Source organism: Carlito syrichta, unplaced genomic scaffold (genome assembly GCF_000164805.1).
Source record: "Carlito syrichta isolate Samal-C Ts95f unplaced genomic scaffold, Tarsius_syrichta-2.0.1 Scaffold301536, whole genome shotgun sequence".
Classification (NCBI taxonomy): domain Eukaryota; kingdom Metazoa; phylum Chordata; class Mammalia; order Primates; family Tarsiidae; genus Carlito; species Carlito syrichta.
The window spans coordinates 76,055-93,308 of NW_007245632.1; the positions used below are offsets into that span (position 1 = coordinate 76,055).

The window sequence follows — 17,254 nt, forward strand, 5'->3', positions numbered from 1 at the left end:
CCCTCCGCGCCCCGGGCCGGCCCGCGCCCTTTGCCGACGGCGCCCAGCAGAAGCTCCGCCAGGCCGCGACTGGCGTGTCCCGGCCGGGCTCGGCCGTCTTCCGGTTTCCGGAAGCCTTGTCTTTAGCGGTTGCGTGACTGCGCTGTGGGTGGCTCCGCCGTCAGTTATTTGAGCTTCTCCCTCACTAACACATCAGGGCGTGTCTAGGGTTTTTTCTCTGGAAACAGCACCGCCACAAACGTGCTTTTCCGGCCGGGCGCGGGGCTCACGCCGAGGGCCCTCGCACTCTGAGAGGCCAAGGTGAGAGGACTGCCTGAGCCCGTGGGTTCGAGGCCAGCCTGGGCACCTTGGCAAGACCGCGCCTCTACAGTAAATCAGAAAGCGATCCGGGTGTGCGGGAATACACCTATAGTTCCAGCCACTCGGAAGGCCGAGGCAGAAGGATCGCCTGAGACCAGCGGGTCGAGGCTGCGGTGGCCGGGAGCCTGCCGCTGCACTCCAGTCGGGCGGCAGAGCGGGACCCTGGCTCAGAAAAATAAAATGCTCTTTCTCTTCCTCTTATTGACGTATTTATTAGATTGCGCAGTTGGTTTTTGAACGTCGAACCAGTCTTACGTATCTGGAATGAATTCCATGTGGTTGTTACGTATGATCCTTCTTAGGTGTTATTGACTTTGGCTTGTTAACGTCTATAGAGAATTTTCTTTCTCTGTGTTTATGAGCGATATCAGCCGCTGGTTTCCGCAATGTTTTTGTCTGGTATTGTTGGAATGGTGGCCTCATTTTGCTTTTGCTTCTGTCTTCTGGAAGGAATTAGAGAAAATTGGTGTAATTTCTTTTTGACATATCTGAGGGAATTTACCAGAGAACCAATTTTATCCTGATTTTTAAAGCAGATTGATAATTATTGATTTAATTTATTTAGTATATATAGGCCTATTGTCTGTTAACTCTTGTGTGAGCTTAGGCAGAACATGTCTTTCAAGGAAGTGTTCCATTTATCTAGGTTATAAATGGGTGAGCATGGAGTTGTTCATTATTATTTCTTATCCTTTTAATGTTACTTTGATCAGTGGTGATGGCCTCTCTTTCACTTCTGATATTAGTAATTTGTGACTTTTTTCTTTTCTTATTTAACCTGAGTAGAGGCTTATCAATTTTAGTGCTCTTAAAAAAATGTGCTTTTTGGTTTTGTTGATTTTTTTTTCTCTATTTTTCCTCTTGTTTTCAATTTCATTGCTCAATATATGCCATATTTGTTACTTTTCTATTTGTTGCCCCTTTGTTTCTTTGGCCTTCCATTCTTTCTGCTATATCTGACTTTGGTTGAGCATTTTATATGATTTCATTTTATCTCCTCGCTTAGTGTACTGATGTTACCTCGGCTTTTCCACTCTTTTAGTGGTTGACGCTAAGTTTGTAATGTACACTTACCACAGCATTAGTTGGAATTATTAGTTACATTGCTTTTGTTGTATTTAGTTCTCTTTCAAACAACACTTAAGCACTTAACAGTGCAGTGACCTTATAAGGGTATTTCTAATTCAGCCCTCCAGTCCTTACAACATTGCTGTCATGTGTTTCACGTTTTCTTAAGCTGTAACCATGAAAGACTTTTCTCGTAGGTATTACTTTGAACAGACTTATCATTAAGGTTAATTATTAAGAAGATACAAGATTTTATGTGTTTTTTTAATCAAAGTCTTATATATATACTAGTTTTTTTTTAAATACTAGTCTTTTTAATTTTAGTAGTGTCTTTCCAAAAGTGGTGTTGCTGGGTCAGAGGGTACATTTTAAATCTTACAGATTCTATCAGAACACTTTTCATAATATTGTAGAATGTCACCTTCTTGCCAGCAGGTGATGAGAAGTAGGAGGATGCTCTTCTTTTGCAGTCTTGTCAGGACTACATGATCGGTTTGTGTTTTGGCAACCTAATGAGTGAATTATATTTACTCATTTGATTCATATTTGGTGATTCATCTGACTGAGTTTGTGCATCTTATTGCTCCTGTGCTGGTATGGTTACTGCTGTATCAATTTCCCTGATACCAGCCTTCCTTTCCCTATCCTTGGTCCATTTTTTATTTGAGGCTTCATGGACATAAAGTCATAGATGCACACAGTAAACATGCAAGGCGTATTATGAAGAGTAGAAGTTCCTTCCCTGCTCTCTAGAGGCAGCACTTTCAGCTGTTTTTCTTTTTCTTTTGGCTTGGGGTTTATCTCTCTGTTATCAAATGATGCACCTGTAATACTTACTGACTCTTTGAAGGCTAATTGTCAGTTGTTCATTGACTTATGTAACAATTACAACAGTTAATCTGCCTTCCCTGCTTCCCCCGACCAAATACACAAATATACATACGTAAGCTACCTAGTCTCCTTGCCCCCTGCATCAATTCAGTATTGTTGTACAATAGCCTTGTTTAGAGTTATCCAGTGTCCACATTATTGTGAACACTTTTCACAGCTGAGCTACATGGTATACTTTTATTACTTTCCTATTCTCTCACAACTTTTGACTTTCTCTGGAGTTAATAATTTTCTTCCTTTCTTTCCCTCCCTCCCTCTCTCTTTTGTTTTTGTCACAGTTTTCAGTGTACTTAGCTTTTATTGCATTGCTAAGTCATCCACATGGTCTTTCCTAATTGATTACATTTTCTTTCAGTATGTTGAATTTAATTTAATTAAAGACATCTGTTTTTGAGTCTGCTGACCTACTTTATTCAATATTGGTTTCGGCCTTGGTCTTGTACGTAGCTTTTACTCTAGAAACGTCTTATCATTATGGGGTGGCTTCATTTTTTGTTTTCCTTTTTCTGAAAGCTTTTTTTCTTGGTCATTTAATGTTCTGAAATGTTACAGTGTTTCTTGATGAAGCTCTGCCTTTATTTACTTGACGGGCTTTTGAAAGTTGATTCATAATATAATTATTACATATTATATCTACAACATAATTGTACCTATATTGATAGATATTTTTAATCTAAAAATTCATGCCTTTTAATTTAGGGAAAACAGTTGAATTTCTTGTCGTCTTTTATTGTTCTGAAATACCGTTATTTGGATTTGAACTTTCTTATCTGCCCATTTTCTAACCCTTTCTCCTTTTTAATTTCTGAGAAAGTTCTCTGCTTTATTTTTCAGCCTTTCTATTGAAATTGAATTTTTCAACTAGTTGTATTTTTCTGGCAGAGCACATTCTTACTGTAGCATCCTGTTCATATATATATATATATATATTTTTTTTTTTTTTTTTTGAGTTGGAGTCTCACTCTGTCGCCCAGACTGGAGTGAAGGGACTGCTCCCAGCCACCGCAGCCTCGACCTGCTGGGCTCCGGCGATCCTTCCGCCTCAGCCTTCCTGTTCTTATATTTTGAGGAAAAGGAATTCTTTTACCTCTGTGAGAATAATGAAGTTTTCACCTATTGTATTTTTTATTTTCCTTCAGATTGCATTCTATATTTCTTATCAGGGTTTCTGACTTTTATATTAGAAGTTTATCTACATATTTAAAAGTCAGTAAAAAACTGCTTGAAAACTACAAGAAAGTGGGACTTGTAATTTGTAGCCTGTCCTGTGAACCTTGCCTTGGCATTTGTTGGGGAACCCCTAGTGGCAGTGTCTTCGGTTTTTCATTTGTTCTGGTCAGACTTCACAGAGAAGCCTCTTAGAGTTTGCTGCCTGAAAAGTGCAAGCCTGGTGGGAGAGGAAAGCTGGATGGAAATGGTGATGGGCCTCAAGCTTTGGTCTGTAAAGTTTGACCTAACCCTGTGGGACCCTCCACTCTCTTGTTTCTTTTCTTTTCTTTTTTTTTTTTTTTTTGAGTTGGAGTCTTACTCTGTCATTCAGACTGGAGTGCAGTGGCCGCTCCCGGCCACTGCAGCCTTGCCTCCTGGGCTCCGGTGATCCTTCCGCCTCAGCCTTCCGAGAAGCTGGAACTACAGGTGCACACTACCACGCCTGGCTAATTTTTTGATTTATTGTAGAGATGAGGGCTTGCCTAGTTGCCCAGGCGGGTCTTGAACCCGCAGACTCAGGCAATTCGCTCACCTCGACCTCCCAAAGCGCTGGGATTACAGGCTGAGCCACCGAGCCCGGCCCCTCTTGTTTCTTGAGCTCTGCCTGCCAAGAATCACACTGGACTGGCTGCCTGAAATATGGAGGGAAATCTGGAAGTCAGACTCCTTAAACCGACTTACAGGAAGCTATTCTGTTTTCATCCCACTTTTACCCCCCAATCCAGAGATATTTGGTACCAGCGATTTCTGAGTTTTTTTAAATGAGAGGGTCTATGAAACAAATCAGGTTGATGGTGTTTTTCATTTTCTGACTGGTAATTGAGACTTTCTATGTCCTGAATTACTACTCCTTGTTATTTTGCCTTCCAGGTTCCAAAATTTTCCTATCACATCCCTTCCATTGTCCTTGTCTTTGGGGGCTTTTATGCCTTCTGAAAAATTCTTGTACTTTTAAATTTTGGTATTTATAAAGGGAGCAGATGTGAATATGTGTTCATTCTGTTGTGTCTAACTGGAGCTCTTTAGCAGTAACAATTGTATTTTCGAGTTAGGAAGACTAACTCTTTATCATGAGTTCTAAGATTTCTTTTTATTGTCTTCCACTTCATTTAAGTTTTTCTTTCTATACAGACATTAATAATTTGCGTGTAGTCAAATTTTCCCCATTTATTATCTTATGATTTCTAGGCTTCTATTTTTTTTTTTTTTTTTTAAGAAAGGCTCCCTCACATTAAAGTTAAACAGATAAGACATAAAATATCAGAATTTCTTCTGAGTCTTCATTGTCCAGTTAAAAGTATGCCTTCTGATTATTTTAGCAGAAGTCTAGAATCATCTCAGGTATCTAATAACGAGGGGGGCTAGTTGATTAAATTGTGTTCCTACAATCCGAGCAGCTATCTATAAAAAGGATCAAATATTATAAAAATATTAGGGATGTTTTTGTGTACTGCTGTGGAGTTTTCTCCAGGATATGTTAAGTGGGAAAAAGAAACAGAAGAATGTTTATAGGTGCTAATTTTTGTATATGACAGAAAGGAATGCGAATGGACCATATTTCTTTACATTTAAAAAAAGAATGATGAATGGACGCCCTGAAAAGTAATGAAAATATTAATTTTAGGGGAGGGAAGAGAAAAATGTGGATAGGCAAGTGTGAAAATAGGGTATCTGGTATTCTACAAACATTTATTTATTTATCTATTGATAATAGAAACGAGGTCTCACTGTGTTGCCAAAGCTGGTCTTGGACTCCTGGGCTCAGGCAATCCTTCTGCTTCCCAAAGGGCTGGAATTACAGAAGTTAGCCACTGAACATGGCCTGGGATTATGCATTGATTGTGCCTAGATTTGACTTTGGAATCATATTCCTGCTTACATACTTAATGTAAAGCAAAGTTAAATCCGAAAGGAAAGCAGTTTTTAAAAACTTCAAGCAAATTGATAAGCAAATTTAACTGTCAATCAATCAAATTAGTGACATACCCATGCAGAGAAAAGAGTTACTTCAAATTATCTAGTTTTGGCTGAAAATTTCTAGTAGAATATATTTTGAGGTTAAAAAAATCCTCAATAATCAATAAAGTTTAAGTTATCTTAAACTGCTTTTAGTATATGTTTAGAAGTAATATTGGTGTTGCTTTTATGCATAAATGTAATAGGGAAAATAAGTAACTGTGTCATAAGGAATGAAGATTTTCAACATAGGAGAAAAAAAGACAAAAACATGCATTACAGAAGTTAAATAAGAAACCTAAATCTTCAATTCAAGATAGAGATACAATTGTTAGCTTTTTTTCTTCTTAAATTACTATTACTCCCAGCACTACCACTGAGAAGGCCTAGATATATTGGCAACTTCTTAACAATGAGCTACCATTTGTATTGTGGTCTCTCAATGTCTTTTTGTTCTAAAAAGAAGCAGGAATCCTTGACAAAATGGCTTATTCTGGATCTGGTCCAGAAAATACGGAGGATGATCCTGGGATAGCTTACCATTCTGTCACGGCCTGATCCAGTACCTCGGCTGCTATCCTTCGAGGCAGAGACTGGGAGAAAAGGGAGTGTTTGATTTCTGTAACCAGATTATAGGGAGGGTTGGCACCTTTGCCAGAAATCCCACTCGAAGCAACACAGACTCTTTCCAGGATTTATACCCCAAATTCGTAGCCCTCTACCCACCCTGAATTTGAAACCTACGTGCAGTTTTAGTATGGTTCAAGGTTTACATTAGCAATTTTTGATACATGTCCACTGACATGACACAGAGTCTCCTAGTCATGCTGACATTTTAGGTGACATTGTGGAATTCACAATGTGTTCTTTTACTATTTTTTTAGAGGAAGGGCCAGACAATGGCGATATTTGGAAGGAGGGAAAATCATAACATTTAAGACAATAATTTAAGATAATTGTTTTAAAACACAGCAATGGCTACCAGCTAGGCTGGGCCAGCTGGGCAAGGCTGTGGGTCTGCGGTTGGGGGTGGGCAGCAGTAGGAAAAGGTGCCCTTTTGAATCCAGGCGGCTTTTACATTTAGCGCATCACTTTGGCTACAAAAGAATACAAGTTTTAAAGTATTTTCTAAGTAACTATTCTAATTTAATGGCCTCTTTTCAGCCTATAGGAACCTAGAAAGCAAAGAAGTTATCTATTTCCAATGAGAGCGTGTCAAAAGTACCTCTGAGCTAACCAGAAGGGACCTCCTGCTGCACAGCTTGGGAATCAAAAATATAATTACTGCCATATATTGAAATACCTAAAGTATATAAAAATACCTAGGTTTGAGGCCACACTTGCCTCTGAGTGTCGGCCTCCTTTCCATTCTGTGAAATGTGAATAATAAACTTTACTTCTTTCTACTTAAAAAAAAAAACCATAGGTGTGGAAAGGTTAAAACGAATTAAGCAAAAAATAAACTTTATCAGCTATCTGTTTAGGTTGCTAGGACACCAGCTCATTACTTTACACATTGATAGAAAATAAAGATTTGAAGATTTTTAAAGATGTTAAAGATTTTTCAGCCTTTCTTATACAAACTGTATTTTAGTGTAGCTAAAAAGTTACTGAGAAAAAGTTCTTCACAGGAGAATTCTAGCTAACAACTAGAAAATGAATTATCTGATTAGAACATCGCCGTTTGGCAGTCCTTAATGAAATAACAGATTTAGGAAGTGATCTTTAATAGATGCCAAAATCTCAAGGTGCATGGCTGACTGGCTGCCCACTGGAGAGGCCAGGCTGACATCATCTGACCGCTGGTTTCCAGTACCACGAAAACTGGGAAGTCAGGTCCCTGCTTCAAGGAGCGGGGAGTATACAGCAGCAGCCAGCTCAGAAGTCACTTTACCCAGGAAGGAAAGGGAAGGAGATAAAAGAAATGGAACTTACATCTAGTTGAGCCGCGAGATTGGATGATCACTTTATGGGAAACATAGGAAACTTGAGAAATAAGTTAAATGACATCGTGGTGAAGCAGTTATTCAAATACAGAAAAATAAGTTTCTCCAACAAATCAGCGACATAGGGAAGAAAAGTAGGGCCGAAATAACCATAGTCTTGTGTACTCTGTTGAACTTGTTTGAATTTTGATTTGGGAAAACCTACTGTAAAAATAAATCTTGAAGACAATCAGGAGAATTCCGATACGGGCTAAAAGATGGTATTAAGAAGTCGTAATTGGTTTTGTTAGGTGGGATATTGGCAATGGAAGTAGAAACTTTGATCAGTTAGAGATGTACCCTGAGTGACATCACATGTCTGGGATTTATACTCAAGTTAGTGGCAGGGAGGATGATCAGGGAATAGAGAAAGAAAAGAAGGCTGGAAGAATGTCCACAGTTGTTGAAGATGGGTGAGGGGCGGATGGGTGAGGGGTACATAGCAGTTCAGCTCCTTATTCGGTCTGTTGTATGTCTGCATTTTAAGTTTGATTTAGAAAAAGGAGTAAGGAAACTAGCAAGAAATAGCTCAAGGTGTGCTGCTCTGGAACCAGACAGCTCCGGCTTGCGTCCTGGTTCTGCCTCTTGTTAGCTGTGTGATATTGTGCAAGGTACTTCACTTCTGTAGGGTTTGCCTGCTTTTCCTTGTCTGTGAACACTGAGTAACAGTGTGTCTGCCTCATAGGGTTATGTAAGAATTAAGTGAATTAACACATCTGGAATACTTAGAACAGTGCCTGGCACATTATCAACATTTATCAAGTTTTTACTTGTCTGCTATTATTACTTATCTATTGTTACTATTAAAAACTCTCAGCCTTTGAGATAGGGAAGGAAGTCCTGTTAATGGGATGCAAAATGTGTCAAGCATGGAGGAGTTAGGATTAGGTTTTCACCGTAGAGTTGGGAATGCTTTTGTTATGTGGTCATGGCCCCTGTGGTGTCTATAATCATTTAAGTGAATAGTTTGTTTTTCCCCATCTATGTATTTTGTCCTTCATTCCACGGAAACTGCTCTGATTACTAGACATTTGCACAGGGTGGGGGCGGAAGTATTGGCATGTCTGAGAAATGCAGGAGGAGGACTGCAGGGGAGCCACGCAGAGGGAGTGGCTTTATAGCAAGACTAGGTTTTTTGTGGGGCCTCACGGAGTCAAGATTATGTGGCCTTGGAATCACTTGTGGGTGTCATCTTTTAGTCTTACAGGTGCTCATGTAATTGCCCAGTTTTCAAAACAACTTCTTGATGAAGATATTTCTCTGATTTCGGGATCGGAAATGTTGCCTCTGGTTAAAGGAGCTTATATTTCTGTGTGCCGTCAAATATATAGTACGTGCGAAGGCTTGCAGGTGTTAATTCCTTATGGTTTGCACGAATCCATAGCAGAGGCGTGGAAGAAGGTAAGTGTTGTCAAGTTTTCTCTTTCCCCGAAAATCTTTATTTCAGATGCAGGCACCACTGTCGTATTGAACTCTGTATGAAATGTTTTACTGGGAAAAGTGGCTTCTTTGGCGTCACAGTCCTCTAGGGGACATGAAGTTCTTAATTTGGCACAGGATGGCTTCAACATCTCGGATCTCTCTCAGTGGGACAAAGTTCTGAATGGGTCTTGCAGATTCTTTTCTTGGAGAAGAAGAGGCCTGAGATAGATTTTCTTTGCATAGACGAATGCACCTCTTTGGAAGTTATTTTTGTGCAGTTTTTAGAGATAGCTTTTTTGTTGTGGAAACTAGAGATCATAATGTAGCAATCACCATGCATTGTGCGTATCAGTGGGCTACTAATTATTTCGTCTCTATTTTACATGGCTTATTTATAAATACACAATTTTTTTTTTGTTGAGGCAGGATCTCACTTTGTCACCTAGGCTGGAGGGCAGTGGCACAATCGTGGCTCACTGCACCTTCAACCTTCTGGACTCAGGCGATGCTTCTACCTCAGCCTCCCGCGAGGCTGGGACTATAGGCACGTGCTACCATGCCTGGCTAACTTTTTTATTTTTGTAGCGATAAGGCCTCGCTATGTTGCCTAGACTGGTCTCGAACTCCTGGGCTCTAGGAATCCTCTTGCCTTGACTTCCCAAAATGCTGGGATTACAGGCATGAGCCACTGTGCCTGGCCACTTTATACAATATTTAATTGACAGTCAAATAATTGGAAATTTGAAGATAACTTGATTTTGATTTTAACTACATTAAGGATAAAACAGCCAAAATGTGGTGTAAGCAATGTTATGGGTATGCTGTCAATAAGAAAAATAATAATATAAATTAATTTCTTATTTTTTAGACAAGTTTGCTGTTAGAAAGAATTCCTACTCCAGTAGAGGGTGCTGATTCTGTTTCTTTAGTAAGCCAGGAATCTCAAAACATGTAAGTATAATTGGTTACAGTCATTTGCTGCTTATTCTGTTTTCTAAAAGAAATATAAAATTGTTAACATGTAATAAAATATTGCAGCAAAAATGTTTTATAGGAAGGTAATGTGTACATATAGGTTCTAGGAAAATTCCAGTTTAGTACTTTAGAGATCATTTGATACTTGTAATCTTTAAAAAAAATCTAGTAATATTTATTATACTTGCTTCATCCTGTGTTTACATTTTGGATTAGGAAACCTGACATATTGTAGTGTTTCCAGAAAATTTGGAGAATTATCAAATACTAGTATTGGAAAGCTTTCTGGGGAGTTTAGTGGAGATAAAATATTTTCAAGTATCAGTGAGGTCCATTTGTATTTAAAATATGATTTTTCAGAATATGGTGAGAGTGCATTTTATTAGGTTTTGGCATTGGAAAACTATTTAAATCAATATTTATATCAGATTTTAATTAAGTTGGCTTCATGTTTCTTTACCATTATCAATAGGATATGGAGTCATATTCATGGGGGAATTTTTTTTTTTTTTAAGACTAAAATCTGGTGACATATGTTCCTGGATCCTCTTCTTATTTTGTAACTGAGTGTTGACATAGTCTAAGAAGATAATAATTAGGGAGAACTTTAAGATTTATTCTTTGTTAAAGAGATGTTGAAGTTGAATTTTGTTTTCAGGTGAGTGTTGTTGAACTTAAAAACAATCAAACAAAAAGCCTTCTGCATTTCCTTAACAGTGTAATGGTTCAACAGATAGTGAATTCTTGAACGTTTGTTTTATATTTTTTTCTAATATAGTTGTCACATACATGACTCAACATTTTTTTTTTTTGTATGGAGAGGGTGATAAAAAACATTTCTGCAACTTATTTGTGAGGCAATTTTTAGATGTTTTCTTTAGTTTGAAATCCTCTACTATGGGTTGTCACATTTTCATTTTTATGCTTTCATTTTCTATTTACTTACTCAATTATTTATTGAACCAACTGCACTACTGAGTTCCAAAGATGCACATGGACCTTAGAAAACATATTGTAGAATACAAATAAATAAATAAATTCAGCATAGCAGTATAGTATTCTAAATGTATATGATATGGGTATGCAGGGTCCATTGGGAGCCAACGGGTGGGGGAAGTCTTCTCAGAAGTCATTGTCAAACTAAGTTATAATGAATATATGGATATTAACTGTGAAAAAGTGGATGAGACTGTTATTCCAGGTGGAAGAAATATATATATGGTCAATAGGCTAGAAGTGAGAGGGGATGTGATTAATGCACTTAATGTATTTTAGTGTCAGTATTGGTTTTAGAGTCTGATGTGAGAATGTGAGCAAACTAATCCGTTTATTTATTTATTTTTTATTATAAAGATGTGGGGTAAAATTCAGGGTTAGGGATACAGACGTTGATTATGCAGGTGCCCTTGTGGATGAGGTGTGCCCCTCCCTCCCCTCGCAGTTTCCCCCAGCTGCCAATCCGACACCCCCTCCTCTGGCAGTTTCCCACTCCTGCCAGTCCCTTTCTTATAGTATGATAATTGTTCAAGGTCCGCTTGTGAGTGAGAACATGTGGTACACTGTTCTTTGTTTCTGTGATGGATCAATGAGTATGACTGACTTTAAATTCATCCAAGTAGCTGCAAAGTCCATATTTTTGTCCTTCTTTATGGCTGCTTAATATGCCATTGTGTATATGCACCACATTTTTTTTTTTAATCCAGTCCAGCTTTGATGGGCAACGTGGTTGGTTCCATGTTTTTACTATCATGAAATATATGAAATATATATATATATATATATCTCGTGAAATATATGAAACATATATGGGTGTATGTATTTTTTTTTTTTTTTTTTTTGAGTTGGAGTCTCACTCAGTCACCCAGACTGGAGTGCAGTGGCCGCTCCCAGCCACTGCAGCCTCAACCTGCTTGGCTCTGGTGATCCTTCTGCCTCAGTCTTCTGAGTACGTAGAGATGAAGTCTCGCCAAGTTGCCCAGGCGGGTCTTGAACCTGTGGGCTCAGGCAATCCACTCACCTCAGCCTCCCAGAGGCGTGGGATTCCAGGCTGAGCCACCGAGCCCGGCTGCATGTATGTTTAGGATGGATATTTTTTGTTGATGGATTGAACCTTTTATCATTATGTAGTTTCCTTTTCCATCTTTTAAAATTTTTGATAGTTTAAAGGTTGTTTTGTCTGATATTAATATTCAACTCTGCCTCCTTTTGTTATCCATTTGCCTGGAAACTCATTTTCCATCCTTTAACTTTGAGTCTATGTGCGTCCCTATCTAATCAGTTTTACTCGACTCCTTCTCTCCTGAGTTCTGAACCAATGAACAGAGATCAAGAGGTCAAACAAATCGAAACACCGAATAACATAGTTTTTCTAATGTTGGTCTCAAGAATTAGACTGGTTTGATTTAGTCACCATCGTCAGTGGACAGACATGTTTCCCTCAAAGGCAAACACTTAGGCCGTCCAACTTAGCCACATGGTAGCTAAGTTCCTACTGATAGCCGGATTCCACAAAGGAAGTGCGCTGCAGGAAAGGCATTGCTTAGCCGAGCAACCGTAGGTTGTCTTCTAAGTCTCTGAGACTTCTTTTTCCTCGGGAAGGGAAGACTACGTGATTCAGTGAGAAGAAATAAGCAGTGTCAGACCAGGAGATGTTCGAGGTCTGACTGTTGAGTCCACAGACTTATCCTAGAAAAAGGGCTACATACCTCACTGCTGTATATCACTCTGGTCGCCTCTGAAGTACTCTTCTTGAGAAGCTATACATCGATGCCAGCACCTAGTCTCCCGTCAACGCAGTCCTGGAACTTTTTCTGGAATGGCCATCAGAACTGTCATTGTATTACCCTTGATGTCCTGAATGTCATCAAAATGTCTTCCTTTCACTATTTCCTTTACCTTTGGGTAGAGAAAAATGTCATTGGGGCCAAATCAGGGGAGTAGGGAGAGTGTTCCAGTACAGTTATTTGTTCACTGGCTAAAGACTCCCTCACAGACAGTGCTGCGTGAGCTGGTGCATTGTCATGATGCAAGAACTCCTTCAGGACCATTTTTGCCCAGAGCTTTCTCATGCCCAGAGTTTCAGTTAAGATTTTTTTCTGTTTCTCTGTTGATGTTTATTTGCTCTGCTATGCTTCTCACAGTCAGCTAATACTTTTGACACAATTTTCAGTGAATTTTTGCAGTGCTTTTGTCAGTTCTGCTTGTTACTGGCCATCCTGACCTCTGTTCATCAGTGACACTTTGTCTCCCCTGAGAAAAACATTTAATTCATTAGTTCAGTGCCATTTTTTTTTCATGGCAGTATCCCCATAAACTTGTACTAACATGATCCTGATTTCGCGTCCATTCTTGTCAGGTTTAACAAGAAATGTAATGTTTGTTGGTTGCTCTAATTCAAGCTCCAACATTCTCATGGTGGCACACAAAAGAATATGCAACAACACTAATGAACGCCACACTTGTACACAAACACAGCTGTGAGACACTGATATACCAAAGACTCCCTCACAGACAGTGCTGTGTGAGCCTTTCTGATTTGTTTGTGCAGTGCTGCCAACATAAGCACACGGAGGAAAATTCGCGAACTTGTCAGACCTTGCGTGCCACATGGAGCCTTGATGCCAGGGGAAAGGAGATTCCCCAACATCTCATATAAATGTATTGTAGAAACAAAAGGTTTTAAAAAGTTTTTGATAAACTAAAGTCAGAACTGTTACTTCTGTCATTAAAGTTAAAATTACCATATAGAAAGAGTTGAGTGTCTTTTCTTCTTTCTCTTTAATTGAAATAGCTGGTATGATATGGGCATTATTTTTTCCTTGATTGTTTGGAAAAACTTGCTATAAAACCATCTGGAACAGTTTACTAGACTAGCCAGCACAAAGCAGTCACCTGGCAACTTTTGGATGAATGAGTGAATGAATTAATGTACACGACTACTCCTAACCCAGGGCTCTAATTTCTTCTTTTTATTTAATCTGATTTTTTATTTTAAAGATGTGGGGCATAATTCAGGGTTAGGTGTGCAAATGCAGGTGCCCTTGTGGATGAGGTGTGCCTCCCCTCCCCCGGCAGATTCTCACTACTGCCAGTGCTGCCCTCTGGCACCCCCACCCCCGCCATTTCCCGCTACTGCCAGTTCTTTTCTTACAGTATGATGATAATTGTTCAAGGTCCGCTATGAGTGAGAACATGTGTTACTCGGTGCTTTGTTTCTGTGATAGATCACTCAGTATTATAGACTGTTAAGTCCACCCAGGTTGCTGTGAAGTTCATAATTTTGTCCTGCTTTATGGTTGTGTGATATTCCGTCATGTATATGTACCACATTTTTTATCCAGTCCCTTTTCAATGGGCAACACGGTTGGTTCCATGTTTTTGCTGCTGTGAATAATGCTACAATAAACATTTGTGTGCAGGTGTCTTTTTCTTAGAGTGATTTGAGTTACTCTGGGTATATTCCCAGAAGGGGGATTGCTGGGTCATGTGGAAGACCAATTTTTAGACCTTTTAGTAATCACCACACCATTTTTCTCAGAGTATGAGCTTACATTCCCACCAACAGTGTAGAACTTTTCCCTTTTCGCCGCATCCTCTCCGGTATCTGTTGTTTTTTGAGCTATTGATGATGGCCATCCTGACTGGGGTTAGGTGGTATCTCTCTGTGGCTTGGATTTGCATTTCTTTGATTACTAGTGAGGCTGAGAGCATTTGTTCGTGTATCTGTTGGCTGCTCACATGTCTTCTTTCAAGATGGAAGACTCTAATTTCTAAACAGCACTCATAGTAAGATATGATTAGACTGATATGATCAAAGAAAAACTAAGAGTAATCTGTTAAAATTAATTGAGCATTTTTGTGCCTCTGACAAAACAGTGTTCAGCATTTTGATCTTGTATTTTCTTGTAACTTAGTTTAGGGGTCCCCCGTTTGTCCTTCTATTTATAGGTACTTACAATACTATAAAAAAGATAGAAACTTTTATATAGTTATCATAGGGGATTGATGTCCTTTAAATTTAGACATTGAGTCAAAAGCCAGATGAAGTTACAACAAGACCACAAAGCGACCGTAAGTTATGTGAGCCCATCATCAGGGTCCTCGTAGAGAAGAATGTAATCACAGAGGAAGACATAAGACAGAAGGCCCACCCCAGCCGAAGACCTTATTAAGGGGCCTTGGGTCAGCCTGGAACGTGAAGCAACAGAAAGATTCTTGGGTCTGCCAAACTTCCCTTATGATCCCAAAGTAACCAGACACTAGAAAATTACCGCAAGGGTCTCTAATTCACCGTAATGTCCAGACATTCAAATAATGGCATTCTTCAAGCTGCCAAGGCAGTGTGAGTCTTGTCATTGCCTCTCCCCCAAAGAAGCAGTGATCCTCCTTCAGCTTTGAAAACCTGTTGTCGTTATTATTTTTTCCCCTGTCTCCCCGCCTTGACCGATCTATTGCATTGGTTTTCGTAGTCTAGGCTTTGGTCTGGTGCATGTTCTCTCTCCTTCTTCCCTCCCGTTTTCCCTCCCTCCCTGCCTTGACAGGAGAGGAAGGTAAGGGAGAGGGGATGGAGAACGGAGCAGTCTGCAGGAGCCATCCTCTTCCTGCGTCTTGGTATGTCACGCTTCCATTATTAAGCTGTTCTAAGTATTTCTTGAAGTTTCTATTTTTCGTTAGTTCAATTCATAAAATATTCGGGATGTGGTTTTAGTTTCCAGACATAGTTTCTTGAGAAAATGTTCTGTTGTTGACGTGTATATTCCTTTTGGAGAACTTGGATTGTGTGCTATGTGTTTTCTGAGGGTGGTTGGATTCACTTTGTGATTTAGTTCAGGGTCAGTCCGTTGGGGAAAAGACCCATTTGCTCGCTGGGGGTCCCGGCCTTCCTTTTTCTCGATCTCCTTCATCAGTGTGCGATTTCTGTCCTCAGGGTTGCACAGTGGCTGGCTCCCCTCGATTCATGACTCCTTACCAAGAGGAAAGTCATAAAGCCAAGTGCTTTCTTTTCATGATGGCTTGTTTTCTATTTAGGAGCGGAACCTCTTCTCGTTCGATTATTTATTTATGTATGTATTTTTGTCGTAAGTCCACCTCTGGCTGGATGGGTGTTGGTGAAAAGGGGTTGGGTCAGTCAATCATTATTACCAGTTACACGTAATTTCCTTTCTCCCTAATTCCTTTTACTTTCTATCATTCTGAGTAGCGAATTTTATATTTTTGTCCAATCTTTAAATTTTTTTATTAGGTGGCATCAGATTTTTAAAAATATTTTTGCAGTACTGATATGTATGGGCTTATTTTTCTTATTTTGTGTTTTTTAAATTTATGTTCTGGTTTCTTTGCTTTTTTCCTCCTTTATTTCCTTATGTTAGGGGATAAATTTTCTTTATTTCTATTTTTGCCTTCCTTTCTGGTTTTGGACTTAGAAGTTGTATTTTTTATTTCTTTTTGGTTATTCCTAAGATGTCTTTTAAAAAAGAAAATAAAAGGGAATTTGTTATTTGCATCAGATTTTGAAATGCAACATGAGTTTTAGCATACTTTAGTCATTTGTCAGTCAGCTTATTTATTTCTTCACAAGGTCAAGTGTTAATTTGTTGACATTCTGATGCCCTTACTTTTTTTTTTCTTGGATGAATTACACTTATATTTTTCCAAACATAATTAGTTTCTCTTTGTTTTTTAAGATTTGAAGGTAGTAAATTTTCCTTATCTTTTTATCGAAAATTTCTGTTCTCTCTTCTGACCACAGGAATACACATACACATTCTTATTCTTAAATAGCAGTTTATCTGGGTATAAATGTTTAGGTAGACAATTCACACCATTAGTGTTTGAAGCTATTACTTCATTATTTTCTGTAATAGATGGTAAGTGATAAATCTGTTGTGGGTATAATCACATTTCTTATATAGATCATATCTTTTCTCTGATAGCCTTTAAACTTTTTGGTTTTTGATGTTTGCTCTTTCTGTATGATTTCTTGTTTGGTACTTTGAGTGATCTTTTAATCTATAGACTGAAATGGCATCTTTCCTCAATTCTAGAAAATTCTCAGTATTTTAAAATTTTTAATTGACAAATAATAATTGTGTATATTTATGGAGTATAATGGTTTTCACATACTCCTCTCATTTTATTCTCTTGGAGCGCTTATGAGTTTTTCCTCTAGTGAATTGTTGGCCTCATTATAGAAGTGTTCTGAGAAGAAAAAAGTCATTCCCCAATTATGAAACTAGAGAAAGATATAACATGATCGTGCTTTTGAAAGTCAGAAGATAGATGATTTATAATGAAAAGAAAGGACAGAAATAATAGAGAGCGGAGGCTTAGGGAATCCAAAGGTTTCACAGCAGAATTATAATAGGAAAATAGAATGAAATTAAGGCATT

At 38.7% G+C, this 17,254-nt stretch overlaps 1 protein-coding gene across 1 annotated transcript in view; it reads left to right on the forward strand.

The window, feature by feature from the left end:
* The window catches only part of TBC1D32 (TBC1 domain family member 32), a 246,584-nt gene that overhangs the window by 69,348 nt on the left and 159,982 nt on the right, over positions 1-17,254 (forward strand). Inside the window, exons 15-16 of the mRNA XM_021710784.1 lie at positions 8,669-8,870; positions 9,760-9,842. Of these exons, the coding sequence (XP_021566459.1) occupies positions 8,669-8,870; positions 9,760-9,842 (285 nt within the window). The remainder of the gene's footprint in view (positions 1-8,668; positions 8,871-9,759; positions 9,843-17,254) is intronic.